General features: G+C 43.9%; 2 protein-coding genes across 4 annotated transcripts in view; one reads left to right on the forward strand and one right to left on the reverse strand.

The window, feature by feature from the left end:
- The window catches only part of FNBP1 (formin binding protein 1), a 110914-nt gene extending 104282 nt beyond the window's left edge, over window positions 1–6632 (reverse strand). The window contains exons 1-2 of one of the 2 annotated variants that reach the window (XM_056352325.1): window positions 6316–6632; window positions 5778–5842 (exon numbers count right to left, since the gene is read on the reverse strand). Coding sequence is in view for 1 of the 2 variants with exons in the window: in XM_056352326.1 (XP_056208301.1) it covers window positions 1125–1148 (24 nt within the window). In the remaining variant the exon portion in view is untranslated. Of the gene's footprint in view, window positions 1–1124; window positions 1414–5777; window positions 5843–6315 lie in introns of those variants that run through there. The other variant, XM_056352326.1, reaches the window with a different exon arrangement.
- Window positions 6633–6777: 145 nt separating this feature from the next.
- GPR107 (G protein-coupled receptor 107) overlaps window positions 6778–14646 on the forward strand; it is a 36708-nt gene continuing 28839 nt past the window's right edge. For both annotated transcript variants that reach the window (XM_056352328.1, XM_056352329.1), the window contains exons 1-5: window positions 6778–6932; window positions 11912–12037; window positions 12902–12952; window positions 13214–13302; window positions 13971–14137. In XM_056352328.1, coding sequence (XP_056208303.1) covers window positions 6828–6932; window positions 11912–12037; window positions 12902–12952; window positions 13214–13302; window positions 13971–14137 — 538 coding nt within the window. In that variant the 5' untranslated portion in view covers window positions 6778–6827. The remainder of the gene's footprint in view (window positions 6933–11911; window positions 12038–12901; window positions 12953–13213; window positions 13303–13970; window positions 14138–14646) is intronic.

A 14646-nucleotide genomic window follows, 5' to 3' on the forward strand; every position in this document is an offset into this window, starting at 1 on the left:
AAAATAACCATTTCTATACAGAGACAGTTTAAAAGCTTAGCTATGTTTACATCTTAGCTCACACTGGTTAGTGGCCACAAACAGATGAATACAGGAGCAGTGCTCTGCAGTCCAGACGACCCTCTGCCACTCATTCTTGACTTCTCCATTCAAAACACTGTTGCTGCTGTCCCTATCCACGCCCCGAGCACAGATTTATCCAAAGCTTTTTAATGTCCCACCATTTAATTAACAACCGCTTGCACAGTCTCCTGTCCACTATTACAAGCCTCAGTAACAGGTTTTGCTCCATGCTCCACCATCACACTGCCAAACATGGCTGCACCACGTCCTTTGTGACCGAACATGTATATCTCTCTTGCCTTTCCAGATTTCTTTTAACTGCCTACCCTTATTTTCTCAGATTAGCAAGGGGCCGTTTCAAAACACTGTTGCCCACTTTTCATCCCTTTAAACAGTTCAATGTTTTCTAGTAATGTTCCATCGTAAACCCAATGCATTTATACTTTCCAGGTTCACTCCAAAAACAGCCAAGGAGCTTCATACCTAAAAACCCTCCCCACCCTTAAGACATACTTATTTACGCACAACAGAAGACTCTTCTAATAAAAGTCTCCGTCCATCAAAACAAACGTGGAGAGAAGCCCCTTAACCTCAACGAAAGGTTATCATCTGGCTTTTCTTCTCTGTAGCCCCCTCTCCTGAAATGGGAGCCCCTACACACAAACCCACCCCGGCACCTCTCCTCTCTCCAGCCTCTCGCAGAAGACACACACAAAACCCAGCCCGCTCCTCGACCGAAAGCCTCCCTCCGCTCTACAGCAGCGGCCGCTGTTCGTGCTGTTACACGGATTTTTTTTTTTTTTTCGGTTTCACTGAAGGAAAAAACCACAAGGGCCCACCCTGCGCGGGGCCTACCCCGCGGGGTCTGCACGAAAGTTTCCGGAGCAGGGGGGGCCGCGGCGGGGAGAGCCGCCCCCGGGCCGAGCCGCCCGCCGCGCCGTGCCCCGCACGGCCAGCCCCAGCCCCCCGCGCCGACCGTTATGACACGGGGCGGGCGCGGCGCTCCGCGGTAACCGCCGCAACAGCGGCCCCACTCTTCCCCCCTCACCTCACCCACTCACCCACAGCTCCGTGCCCCAGCTCATGGCTCCGGCGCTGAGGGGCGGGAGAAGGGCGCTCGGCAGGTCTGTCTGCCCCCTGGCCGGGCTTCCTTCCCTTCGGTTCCCCACGCACGGCAGGCCGGGCCCCGGCGGGGTGAAGCGGACACGGAGAGGAGCGGGACGCAAACGGACACTGCTCACCACCGCTCGCGCCTCATCGCGCCGCAAAATGGCCCGAAGGGGGGGCGGTTGACAGCTCCGGCGCACTGCGCAGGCGCGGCCCGCGGCGCGAGGCACGGCAGCGCGCAGGCGCAGTCAGGCGGCGCGGCAGCCCCGCGGCAGCGCCAGGATGGGCCGGCCCGCCGGGATCGCTGTCCGGGCCGGCCCGCCGGGATCGCTGTCCGGCCCGGCCTCGCGTCACCTCGCCCTCGCCCCCAGCGACGTGGGGCTTTGCGGAAGCAATTCCCGTTTTGAACATTTGCGCGGGGGCAACCGCCCTAGAGGAGGAAGCCTACGCCCTGAAAACTGCAAGGGCTCACTTCTTCAAAGTCGGCTGCCCAAACACATCTATACACCGCTACCACCCAAAAAAAAAACCCCAAAAACCCAGCTCCGGGAATACTGAGTCCACCACCTATCACCTCAACGAGCGAACAGAAAAATAACCCAATTTATCTGCTTTTGCACAAACGCGGGTTATTGTAGCAGTTATGCAGGCCTTGTAGAAAATGGCCTATTTCCTTGGCAGGGCAGTAAGATTTATTTTGTGCGGGTCTTCCTCTGTAACAGCATTTATTTGAGCTATGTGGCTTAATCTGATTTTACATACAGCCTGTTTTCTGGCTACAATAGATGTAAAAAGAGCTTTAGACTGATATATTTATTGCTGCACCTCTTCAAAAAATATTTACTTGGGGGTGGGAGAAGTGCATTTATTCATCTGAGGAAAGATGTATCTGTTTATAGAGGGTCGGGACCCTTTTGATGCAAGACAAAAATTGACCAGCTGCTACAACAAATGTTATTTCCTTTAGATTAATGCACTTCTTTCACTGGTGCTTGGCTGTTACCCTACATAAGAAAGGACAAGAAAAGAAGAACTTAGTAAGCAACTCCAACATTTAGAACAACAATGAAGGCAAGTGTTACGTTAATAACACAATTGCATTTATTTTTATCCTAGGTCAATTTATTCGAACATAAGCCTACAACGCCATCCTCACACACCTGCCTTTGAAGAGAGACAGAGAACAGAACTTTTGTTGCTCATTAAAAGTTACTACTTTTAAGGACTGACTCCATAACAACCAAGAGACACATTGTTCAACTCATTTTACGGAGTACTTCTTCCTGCTACTGCCAACATATTTAAATACCTGAGCCTGCCATGCTGCCTAAAGCACAACCACAATCTTCATAGGGCCTCCCAGAGAAAAGGCACAAAAGCCTGCTGTCCTTGGACCCATATCTGTCCAGAACACATTGGAAAACCTGACAACACAGTTGCATCATGACTTTTGGAGAGCTTACTCCATAAACACTTGAATAAAAAGAATGCACAGAGACCAAACAGAAAGCAGCACTAGCATCATCTGAGGTAAGTTTGCTGTGGAATTTGCTTTTGCACAAAGGGCTGGGAGGGGAACAAGGCAAACCTGTTACACCAGCACTGGCAGGGAAATCTGTCCGCATTGAAAGACAGAAATGCTTCACCAGTTCCAGAAGATAAAGGCAAGAAACGCAAGTTTTGTATTATGGTGGTACATTAGAATAAACCATGCAAAAAGCTATGAAAAGTTATTAAAATTTGTGGGGAAGAGGTTCAAGACAAACACTAAATAAAATTAATTCCAGATATTTCTAGGATGGGACTTTCTCCAATCTTTGACCATCTTTAGCCTGAAACTCTCCAAGACAGAGACTGTCACTTACATTATTACTTTCATTTGTACAGTACCCAAAACAGCAGGGCCTGCAGCTTGGTTGGTCCCTAATTACTAATGTGATTAACAGCAGTGGGAGCATTAAGAGCTGTTTATGCTCGAGTAGATGCTGGAAGGCTCAGTAGGTCCCAGCCTCAAAAGAACAATCCAAAATTACATTTAGAAGTTATATGATCTAGCACTTCTTTACTTAATTTGCACAATCCAAATCTGAGCAACACAGAAGCTGGTAGGAGTTCTTCCTCAGCCACACTGACAACAGGACAATGCAGATCTGTTATCTAGATATCGGCCTATTCCCATAAATTCTCTGTGTTTACCTCGCTTGTTGTTATGATTCAGAACGCTCCCAGAGAAAGGTCCTAAACACAAGTGGAAGAAATTCCCTTTTTAGAAGGCCAGGTACTTTGTTCAAGAAAGCCCAATGCCAGTTGAAAACAGCCAGATCAGCTGCTAAACGATTCAGACAGTATTTAAAAAAGAGAAACTAAATTCCTAAACTACAATTCAATCTAAGCCCTTTTCTCTGCGTTTGTTTACTCATGTCAAGTAAGAAAAATCACAATTTTTAGAACACATAGAAGCATTCGGAGCTTCCAAGATACAACAGGAAGAGGATCTACTCTCCTGCGCCCCTCACCCCCCAGTTATCACCCTTGCAGCTGCTTCCCTTTTAGTTTTATAATTCTACTCAGATCATCCATGTCCATGATAAGCAGCGTGGATGTTGCTTGTAACCTCTCACAGGCTGAGACTGAAACAGCACCAGAAAAGGAAGAGGACACACCTTTCCCTAAGGCCATCACAGCTGTTTCCTTTCTGCTGTTCCAACGCTTAGACAGATCATTCCCACACACACTATTGGACTTCAGTTCTCTTCAAATGCACCATCAGGGCCCAGAGGGGCCTAATTAAGACCTGATAAACCTTAACAGCCCTGGCCAGTCTCATCTGTGGCCTCTACCCACACCCCCTTCCCATGGACGAGAGCCCCGCTTAGGCTTTGGCCTAAGGGCTCTGTCTGTGGGCAACGTTGTAGGGGTTACTGATCTCCAGCTTGGCCACAGCTATAGATCCTGCAAATATGGAGCCTGGCTCGTATCTGCCCTTATCTCAGACCTGCCTCATCCTTGTGGACCTGTCCAGACATTGTTAGACTGTGGCTGACCTTAGTTACCACCACCTGAACTGCATATTTGCTTCTGCAAGTAGTTAAGAACTTCAGCCTTGACCCTCTCACATTGCTACAAGTTTGCCTGATGACCTGAACTCTCACCACAGCTGCCATCCCTCAGCCTACTCCACTCACCTTGCTTGAGGATTGTGGGACTGGACCCTGAATGGTGAGGCTTCTGCCCCGTTGTCTCTGTTATGATGCTTATCTCCCAATTCCATGTCCCTCAGAGAACAGCCAGCCCTTGCTGCTCCACAATGAGCCAATACCTTTGCTCATGGACTATGTTAACAGATGGACACTCAATCTGGTTTTGCTCTGTACTGAGGTGTACCTGCAGGCTGTTCCTATGCCAACATTTTTCTGACACTGCAGATACCTTCCATGCAATGTCAATAGCTGCCCATGATGCACTATTAAAAAAAAAATATAAATCTGTGAAGGGTTCTAATTAGGTGCTTGAGGACAACCAAGAGGTAAAGGAAAAAGATAACCAGGCTAAGTGTGTTTAACCACAGCTAAGGATAAGTGTATGTGCTAGGAACAGCACAGTCAGAGCAAGACGAATCTCGTCTGGAAACTACAATGAAATATGTCAATGTAATGATGAGGGCTGCTGTTGTAGCATATTCATTACAGACAGCAGCCAGTTTGCATATTGATGGAGATGTAAATTTAAGTACAGACCTCTTTAAATGTACAAATTCTTACAAAAAGGCAGAGCCAAAGAAAGGAAACGTGTTATAAATTCTGGTTTTGAGATTATTTAGTCTAGGTAATTGAGGAACTTACAGTTACTACAATTAATAGTTCGAGAGTTACATGAAAAAAAAGGTATCTTCAGGCAGTTTCTGGTCTGTGGCATAAAAAAAACCCTGATTGCTATGAGGAAGCACCTTCAGACTGAGAGAGGCTTTTCAGACGAACCAGTCCCCAGAATTACAAGGGAAAGCTTCCTGCTATTTGACCACTGAAGGAGTCAAAGTGTGCCTGATAACATAGTAGGGGAGCAAGACACGAAAGCCCGTGCTGCAGCTGTGGTTGCAAGCAGCTATTTCTCAGGAGTCAAAAGTCTCTATGTTTCCCAGGTGGTCTGTGCACGGGAATTAAAATAATTACAACATTAAAAAAAAATTAATTCCAAGAAAATATCTGGACCAGTTATCTTTTCAGAATAAATGGGCTGCTGTTTGCAGTTCCATAGGCATTCACGCCCCGTGGCGCCCTGCGTGGCCCAGTGCTGACAGGACATCTAGCGGCACGCACCCGTTACTGCCTAGAGAAAGAATCCTGCTAGGAAAACACGGATCCATTTTTGGTTTTGCTTCCAGATATTTTCTGGTACCAGTCTAGGGTTTCTCTGGCTGATGACGAGATTTCTGTGTTTATTTTATTACCCAAGTGTATAAAAGAGAAATGAAATTGTAAAAAGAAATATACAGTAACATCTGAATCACGTCTTTACAAAGATGGAACATTCTACATAATTTTGCTAATGTAAAGGTCAAGACTACTGATTTTTCTCTGCCTTTTCACCCTCACTTGCACTTTACTCACGTGGTCCAATGCAGTCGTTTATCTGGTTCTAGATGAAGAAACTTGCACAGCTGTTACTCCATACACTGAAAGGAAAAATCAGAATGTTTGAGCTCCAGGAGCTGACAGCATAGAATTCTCTACTGAAAAATTACATTTATTTACATTGATGGCTTCCCATTGCATAGTGGTTGGGTGTGTTTGGGTTTTTTTTTATTTGTTTGGTTAGTTTTTTCTAAGCAACGTGTTACCCTAAAAGCCATTTTAATTGCTGCTGTTCATGTTCAGCTTGCTTCTTGTGTTATTCAGTTTGAGCAACAGTGAAGCCATGGAAGCCAGGCCCAATCTGCTTTCATTTTGAAGTGGGACTACAGTGACAAGTTTCAAGTAGTTCAATAGCTGCGAAACTATTCCCATAGGAAAGCAGAAAGCCCTTTGTTTTGTTACTTTTTGTGCCCGTGTGAATGATACTTAAAATTAATACTTCAAATGCAGCTTTAAACAGAAAGGCGGTTTTCCAGTTGTTTGGACTACCTGATGCTCAAACACTTGCTCTCACCATAGCTCCCAGGAAGAAGCTGAAACTGACCGGCCGATCCACGGCTGAGCTGGAAGCAACAACCCACCTCCCCATGAACCGTGCTGCCTGGCTGAGAGCTGGGGCAGGAAGAGCTCAGGCCTTCGCCCGGGGGCAGTGCCGCCCCGTGTCGCCTCGCCCTAACCCAGGGCCTCGCTAAGCACCACCACAAGCGCTGGGCTGGGCAGGCTCAGGGGCTCCCGCGGGCCAGCGCTCCGCCGTGGGAGCAGCGAGGGCCGCCGGCCGAAGGCGAGCCCGCCACTAGGCCCCAGCCGCTGTCCCGGCGCTCACTGAGGGGGCCGGCGGGGCGGCCCGGTGGGGCCCGGAAGGCCCCCGGAGGGAGGGAAAAGGGCCGCGAAGCCTCCACACGCCGGCAACAGGGGGCGAGCGTCGGGGGCAGAGGCGAGGGGCTGCCCCGCCCCCGCGCGCCTACGTGCTCCCGCCCCTTGACCCCGGAAGTGGCGCGGGAAGAGGATGCGGATGCTGGAATAAACATGGCGGCCCGCGGCGCTACGGTTGCTCTGTTGCGGGTGGCGGTAGTGCTGGCGCTGCTCTGGGCGGGCCCGGCCGGCGCTCGCGTCCATCATCTCACTCTCAAAGTAAGGCCTTCGCCGCCCCCGGTACCTGCTGGCTCGGTCCTCGGCCGCATGGGGCGCCGTCCGGGTCGCTTGAGGAGAGCGGCGGGGCTGGCCTGGCCCTGCCCGTCTCCCGCGGGTCGGGGCTCTCCTCCCTACGTCTCCAGCTTTGTCCCGCTGCTTCGCCCTTCTCCTCTTTGCTTCTCATTAGACTCTCCCCCTGCGCCTTAGCCTCCCTGGGCCTCTCAGTGTTTTGCGTTACCCGTTGTTTTCCCTTCCCTCCTTTGCATCCTGTTAGCCCCCATGCCTGCTTTTTCTGGTCGTCTGTTTCTTAGCCGTGGGGAAAGCGTGTGAAGGGGCTTCAGAACTGTAGTGGTTTAAACGTGCAAATGCTTCGCGTCCTGTTAAAAGCAAGGCAGAAAGCTCTTTGTGGTAAGAGAGGGTTGAATGTGAGCTGGGGGAGATTGCTGAAGGGTGTTTGGGGTTGCTTTTGCTTTTAATCGGTGCTTTGCAGTAATCTTCCTGTCTCAATCACTATCATTCGACTCTGAAAGATTGTGGGGCTGTCCTATTGGCCTTCCAGATGTAGTTTCTTTGCGCTAATCAAGTGATCACTAGAGGCAGAAGAAGGTATTGATGCTGACAGCTCTCTATTTAGGTTTGATGGATTCCTTGTGCTTTGAAAGAGTGTTCTGTCGTCCTGTGCCTATACTTGACAAAAACTAGTTATTTAGCGTTGTTGATGGGAAGTGGTGCAGATCGTATTGAAGATCTGTGGCTTTGCAGTGCTGCTGTCTGTTGTGCTTTAAGTGAAAAGCTGCGCAGATGTTATGTGATAGAGGAACTGTGTGCTTGGGATGATGCTTTTTAAGGGCTTGTATATAGTTCTTGAAGCCCTCTGCAGTTTTCAGAATGAGTTTGTGAATTTTGTTCCTGCTGTCAACAACATGCAATACTTGGCCAATAGATATGTTGGAAGAAGTTAATAAAGTGGTAGATGACTGGGACCAGCATTACTGCATTCTTGTAGCAGTTTAGGGAGAGTGCCAAAACTTGGCAGGAGCTCCCCTTTAGCCTTTGGGATACAGTGGATGTTCATGACTTGTTTGTAGGGAGTTCTGCAGACTACATAGCTGTCTAACTATGTGCAACCATGCGAATGTTGTTCAGTAAACTTGTCTGTGAAGCAATAAATTAGGAGGATTTTCCTGGTTATGTTATTGTTTTGAGAAATTTCTGACCAACAGTTGAGTGCTGTAAGAATTTATCCTAGGGTGATAATTTTCCTTTATGTAAGAAACTTTCAAACAGGCCTCCAGCAAATGTTCTCAGCAGCAAACATTATAGCTCTTAGTTCCTATTAGCAAGTCTCTTAACTACCTGGCTCAATTACTAAATTATGTTTGCTGATCTTCACATTCGAAGTGGGGTATGGTTTTAGTTTTGTAGGTACCAAAGTGCTACCAAGAACTGTGGCAAGTAAAAGTGCATTAATGTGTCTTTGTCTGCCTCCTGTATACACATGAGCTTTACTGTTAGAGCATAGTCATTCCTTTTCTACTTCATTGGTTGCTTTACAGTGTTTGTGTAAACATCAGGCTCCAACAACCGTACCCTTTCACAGTGAAATCTCCCGTCTCATGTTCTTGCCATTGGCTCCCTGCTTGTAAGTGTGTTTTGACACTGTGCTAGGCGAAAGACCACGGCTTTGTGTGAGTTTGATACTGGATTTCCTCAAACGAGCTGTTACTGCTTAACTTAGTATAGCCTCATTCTTGTATCTTTGTAATTAGTGTGCTAAGGTGAAGCTTTTTTTGTTACCAGAAAAGCAAACCACAGTCTGAGTGGTTTCCTGTTCTGAAAATAACTTTTTATCTTTATAAAAGCATGCAAAATGATAGGTTTTTTTCTGAGTTAGAAAAATGATTTGTTTGAATCTTGCTGTTAGTCTCCTTTGACAAGGTTAGTCTATCTTCCTTAGTAGCAGTTGTTACCAGCTTCATCAGTTTAACGAGGTATGTTTAAAAACAAAAACCAAAAAAACAACACACTTGCAAAAATTACTTATAGAAGACTGATGGAAACAGTTTTCAGAAGGTTCCAAAAGTAGCTGGTAGTTGGAGGTTTCTCTTGACCAAAAATAAGTTTTTTCATGTCTTAACAGTTGAACGCTATAATATTGAAGCCTTGTTTTGCATAATGCAATGGCAAACTGTCTCAGAGAATGAGAAAGTCAGTCTAAATGAGGACTTCGTCAGCCACACAGTTGCTAGCAAGTAGCCGAATGTACTGGTTTCAAGAGAAACTATTCAACTGGCAACACTGTGTAGTACCTGTGGTGTTAGTCTTTGATTAAAGTGAGTTATCTTTCTAATTAACTGTTTTCCAAAAGGGGAAGCAAGATCTCTCCTATCTTATGATACTGTCAAGATTGCAGTTTCATGTTACATTATTATTTAGAAGATGTTATTTTTCAGTGGTTGTTTGTAAAGACTTGTGGCATTTTAATATTGGTAGGTCTGAGGTTTCAATTGCTGAAGTTGTAAATACTTTTCCCAATAATTAATTTCATCTTACACAAATTATAAGTCTTGCTAGTAGTCTTAAAGAATAACATTCATTCCATGTAAAAGTATGCACTCGCTGTTGAAACTTTCACTTCACTTAGAGTGTGATCCCAAGTATATTTTGGGTAAAATATTAAAAGAATATTTTTCTGCCTGTTCTGGGCCCCAGGATCTTGGAAACCACTTTCTTGTAATCTTATTCAAATGTTGCAGGACAAACTTTTATCCTGAAGGAATGGAAGAAGTGGAAAAGATTTTTATGGAAGTAGACTGAGAACTTATTGTGTTGGTTTGACTGTTACCCTGTTGGTGATGAGTTTCAGGGGCAGGCTTAATAGTTACATGCATCCTATGAAAATTAAAATAATGTGTATGCTAACAACTCAGATGCTTAAGTATTCATTTGTATGCATTTGCACCTGTGTGGTAAACTTACAAGTGAATGTTTTTGAAGTCAGCATTTGAGTGATTATAAGTAAAAGCTGGATTCTTCCAACCTGTTAAACTTCTTGTGAGAGCTGAGGCAATTATTAGTAGTTCAGTATCTTTAAGCTGTCAATGTGTGGAGCAGTAGATGCTCTTGGAGAGTGTGGTTTTGCTTTGTGGCAACTGGTGACTGTGTGTGTGATCATGTAAAGCTGAGGGATTTGTGAACTAAATCTGTAAGCTAAACACTCAAAGCTGAAATAAAACCAGGGAGGCAAGTGTGTATGTTATATAGTAATTATCTTTTGTTGGTGGGTATCATACTAGTAAACTGGCAGAATAAATTAATTTTAATTGGAACTGAATAGCTTTTGCAAGTACTCTGAATTAAGCAGCTTGTCTGGTCATGTTCGCAAGATGCAAAACACCTTGTGGCTGGATGACACAGTATCTCCCCTTCATATTCCTCTCTACCTAATCACCCAGACAAATGCTTATCTGTCCAGGTGTGGTTAAATATGTATGATATGCTATGTAAAAAGCTAATATTAATCTTCCATTCTGACTGGGAAATTATATTGAAAGCAGTGTTAAAGCAGCAGACAGGCTCTTGTTTCAAGCACATTAAGTGACCTGGAACCCAAAGACAGCACAGCTGTAATACTCTAAACAAAGCATCTGCTGTGAGCTGTGTGTCACTAGCATTTTTTTCTTCTGACTATTACGGGAACCATCTGACTATTGGCCAGGTTAACTTGATTCTATTAGGGTGATCTTATTACAGCTAGATTACAGGTTAGTTGTGTCAGAATTGGTGTCCTGCTATTACAGTGAGTGATGCATCAGGAAAGTTTTATGCAGAGATGTCAAAATTAATACTGTGGGTAAAGAAAGAGAGAGAACTTACTGTACTTCTACAACTCTTACCTCAGTCTTCCAGCACTCTATCCAAAACTGTTTGTTTGCCTTTAGGAGCTGACTTCTCTGCTTATTCTGTTGATCTTCCTAGAAGAAACAATGTTCTTATTTTTAGTGACAACTTGTGAAGGTGCTTTGAATCACATTTTACACTTGCTTTTTAATTTTTGTTGCTATGTTTCTGCTTTTCTTCCAATTCATGAGCCAGTAGGTTTGAGGGTCCAGCTTCATACCTTATTTATTGATTTATGAGTGCAAAGTAACAGAGATGTGACCTTTCCTCATCTGATGTGGCAGCTGTATGTAATGTATATTACTTTTCATTTGAGGTTCTTCATGATGCACTTTTTTAGAGAAAAAAAAGTTCACCTGAACCTTTATCAGCTGAGCAAGGCATGGTAGCAAGCAATGCTACCATCTCCTTACCAGACTAAGATGAAGTAAATTGTTTTGCAACTAAGACTCGGAGCAGAGGAGGGGATAATGATTTTCCTGTTAGACAAAGGAATCCAAGTAATTCTGTTTGAACGCACACATCCAGTTTTTGGTATTTATCCTCCTTATAAGACACAAGGCCTTGCTGAAAATCTTTTGGAGGAATGGGACTACCTAAAATTTCTCAGCTACACCATGCACATAGTTTTCCAGTGTGTTAGGTGTTAGACTGTCCAAACATTCACCCTGCCTAACATTGAAGATCTGATAACTATTGTCTAATGCTAGGTACTGTCATCTTGATTTGTCTATGGTTTCTTCTTTTTTTTGGTAGCAATATTTTGTTTAATCAGCGATGCCAGATATTGAATTTCTTCCAGATGTTTTTCTTGCATATTTCTCAGTAGCATAGCAGATATTTAGCAATGACATTTGTCTAAAGTTCTTGCTGTTCATGTTATTGAAAGAGTTGGTCAATTCCAGTGAAATAATTGGTTATATCTGAAGGTATCCTAAAGAAATATATCCCTGGTATGATTAGATAGATGTTTTGCGTGACTACTTAAGTGATGATCTCTTGTTACCTCGCTTCGTCTTTGACTCCTGATGCAGATGACAGTGTATGTGACTTGTAAACTTTCTTTCCTTTTCTTGCAGGATGATGTGAGGCAGAAAGTGCACCTGAATACCTTTGGCTTCTTCAAGGATGGTTTCATGAAAGTCAATGTTAGCAACCTTTCATTGAAGCCACCTGTGGGCTTTGATGACAAGAGTAGCTTATCAGTAAGTTACTTTGAGTCCAATGACTGTATTAAGGTTCCTTTGCAACTGCCCTTGCACTGGGTGCCTTGTTTGGTGTGTCAGATCCTAACTGGTGGTGCTATTGGCTTTGTTCCCCATCATGAGCTGTTTATGAGGATATGTACGTTGTGATATTTATCCTTGAGCACTATACATTCTGCTTTGAGGATAAACTAACTTCCTGGATCCTCTGATGAATTCGATGCACACATCTATAACCTATATTGAACATAGGTTTCTTGAGCAGTCCTGTGATGTGAGATTTTCACATTGTTGTCCTGTTGTGTTGTAGTGCATCTTGTAATAATTATATCAGTAGGTTTCCAGAACAGTGACTGTCTTATTTTTAGAGGACTCTCTACATAACAAACATAAGGAATATGTAAGGAATATGTATTTTCTCTGTCTCTCTCTATATATAACGTGTTATATAGCATATTAGTGATTTTAATAGACTGAAATACTAGGGTAGAAGACTCCCTGTTATTTTGTGTAGTTCAACCTCCTTGTTAGTAGAAGTATTAAATGTTTTCTTCAAGCAAAAACATCTGGAAAAATACTGAAATAAGTTAGAAGATTCAGGGACAGAAGGTACTCTGGATTAGTTCGGGTTTGAATTAGTATATATTCTATTCTTGGTGGTTGTGGATGAGCCAGCAAGTTTATTATATTTGAATAACTTGTTCTGTCTCATTGGGCAACAAAAAAAATACCTGGATTCTGCCTTAAACATAGGTTAGTTTATTTGAAGAGCAGTATCTGACTCTTTCAGTGGTAGTTTAGCTTCTGATACTAGGGGAACCTGAGCTGTTTTAATGTGACAGATGCTTTTCCTTTGTCTCATAGGTGGGTTTCAGCTTGGATCGAACAAGGAATGATGGGTTCTCCACTTACCTGGTAAGAGTAAGAGATGTGAGCTCGCTTTTTCTAAGCTGGGGGCATCTCATAGCCTACCTTCCTCCAGGAATGGCTGGAAGCAGTTAAAAAAAAAAAAACAAAACACAGGGATGGGGGAGAGCCTTGAGATATGGGCAGATCATTAAGGATAATTCAATTTTATGACTTGCTGGACTGAGAATGGTAACCTCTACCTGAGAGGGAACATGACCTATTTCTTAGCAGCAGGGCACTTCAAAGATGTTTTGCTTATATTACCAGGATGAAGAAGTGGATTACTGTGTCTTGAAAAAGAAACCACAGCAAGATGTCTCTGTTATAATCTTACTTCTGGACTTCAAAACTGAAGTGTGAGTAAATTGTGTACGCTACAATTTAAAGTTATTTCTCTAGTTGAAGTTAATGTAACACTGATGAAATTTCTTGAAGGGCTTGGAAAAGCTGCTGTGCATGTATTATTTTTTAATGGGTTACATAAGAGTTGAGGGGAGGTGAAAGAAAAAAATCTGCAGTATAAAGCATTCTAAGAATAATTGCTGTATGTCAGAGGGATAAGGGGACACAGGGCAAAAGAATCATACCTTAATTGGGCTGAAGGCATGAACTTGAAGTCCTGGGTCACTTCTGTAGCTTTTGCACTGAATATGCTGTTTTATTGTTTATCTTGAAGATGCTTCATAAAATAGGTAATTCAAGGCTGTAGTATTCTTCTTTTATTATTGTTTGCAAGAACAACTGTAACTGTGTGGAAACATAATTTCTAATGAGACTCCGGTTACCAAAACTGATTTTCTTCAGTTGCCCTTCTCTTTCATGTAAATGTATAGCCTGACTTCTCCTGCAGTGATCAGTTCAATGCCAGGCTGCTGTGAGTCATGATCTGGTGCTCGCTGGTTCTCTGTGGTAAAAAAGCCAAGTCAAGACAAGTTGATTTTCCTTTATTTGATATATGTAGGCTATGACAGATAGCCTCTTTATGAATATTAATTCACTTTTTGTATAACAATTTCTTGTTTAGTGTGAAGGTACAGTTCTCTGCAGAAGCTGTTTCTTTGCTACCTAAAATTTCATTCACGTCTGAGGAAAATGTTACTGCCTTAAATGCCAAGCCACTAAAACCTTCTGAACAGAGCAGTGATTCTGGTAAAAATCCTGCAAAGACCAACCAAAATACAAACAGTAAAGGTAAGCCTGCTAAACCTGACCTATATGTGCTCTCACTGCTAGTTCCTCATTGATACACATCCAGCAGTGTTGTGATCACATTCTGGGGCCCCCTTGGGCTAGAACTTGATGCACAGTCTTGTGTAAACCTGTCCATAGAGCTACCTTTTTGGCTGGAGTCTCTCCTGCTCAGTGATTTGTGTTAACCAGTTCCATTGATCCAGCAGAGACCTAACATGACTGTTGGAGACCTACAGTACCTGTGGGGAGGGGTTGGAGGTACCTGGTTGTCTTCTGTCTAGCAAAAAGAAGGCTAAGGGGCAATTTGGTAGACACCAACAGCTAGCTGAAGGAAAGCTAGAAGGACAATGATGGCAAGCTATTCTAGTAGTAGCATGCGATGCAGCCTGTGGCTGTTGCCCCTTATTCAATCTTGGGTAGCTCAGATTGGATATTGGGAGGGGAAATAAGACTTTCCTAAATAGGTATCCCAGCATTGTGGTAGATCACTTAGGGAAGTTGTAGAACCT

Source organism: Falco biarmicus, chromosome 9, assembly GCF_023638135.1.
Source record: "Falco biarmicus isolate bFalBia1 chromosome 9, bFalBia1.pri, whole genome shotgun sequence".
Lineage (NCBI taxonomy): Eukaryota > Metazoa > Chordata > Aves > Falconiformes > Falconidae > Falco > Falco biarmicus.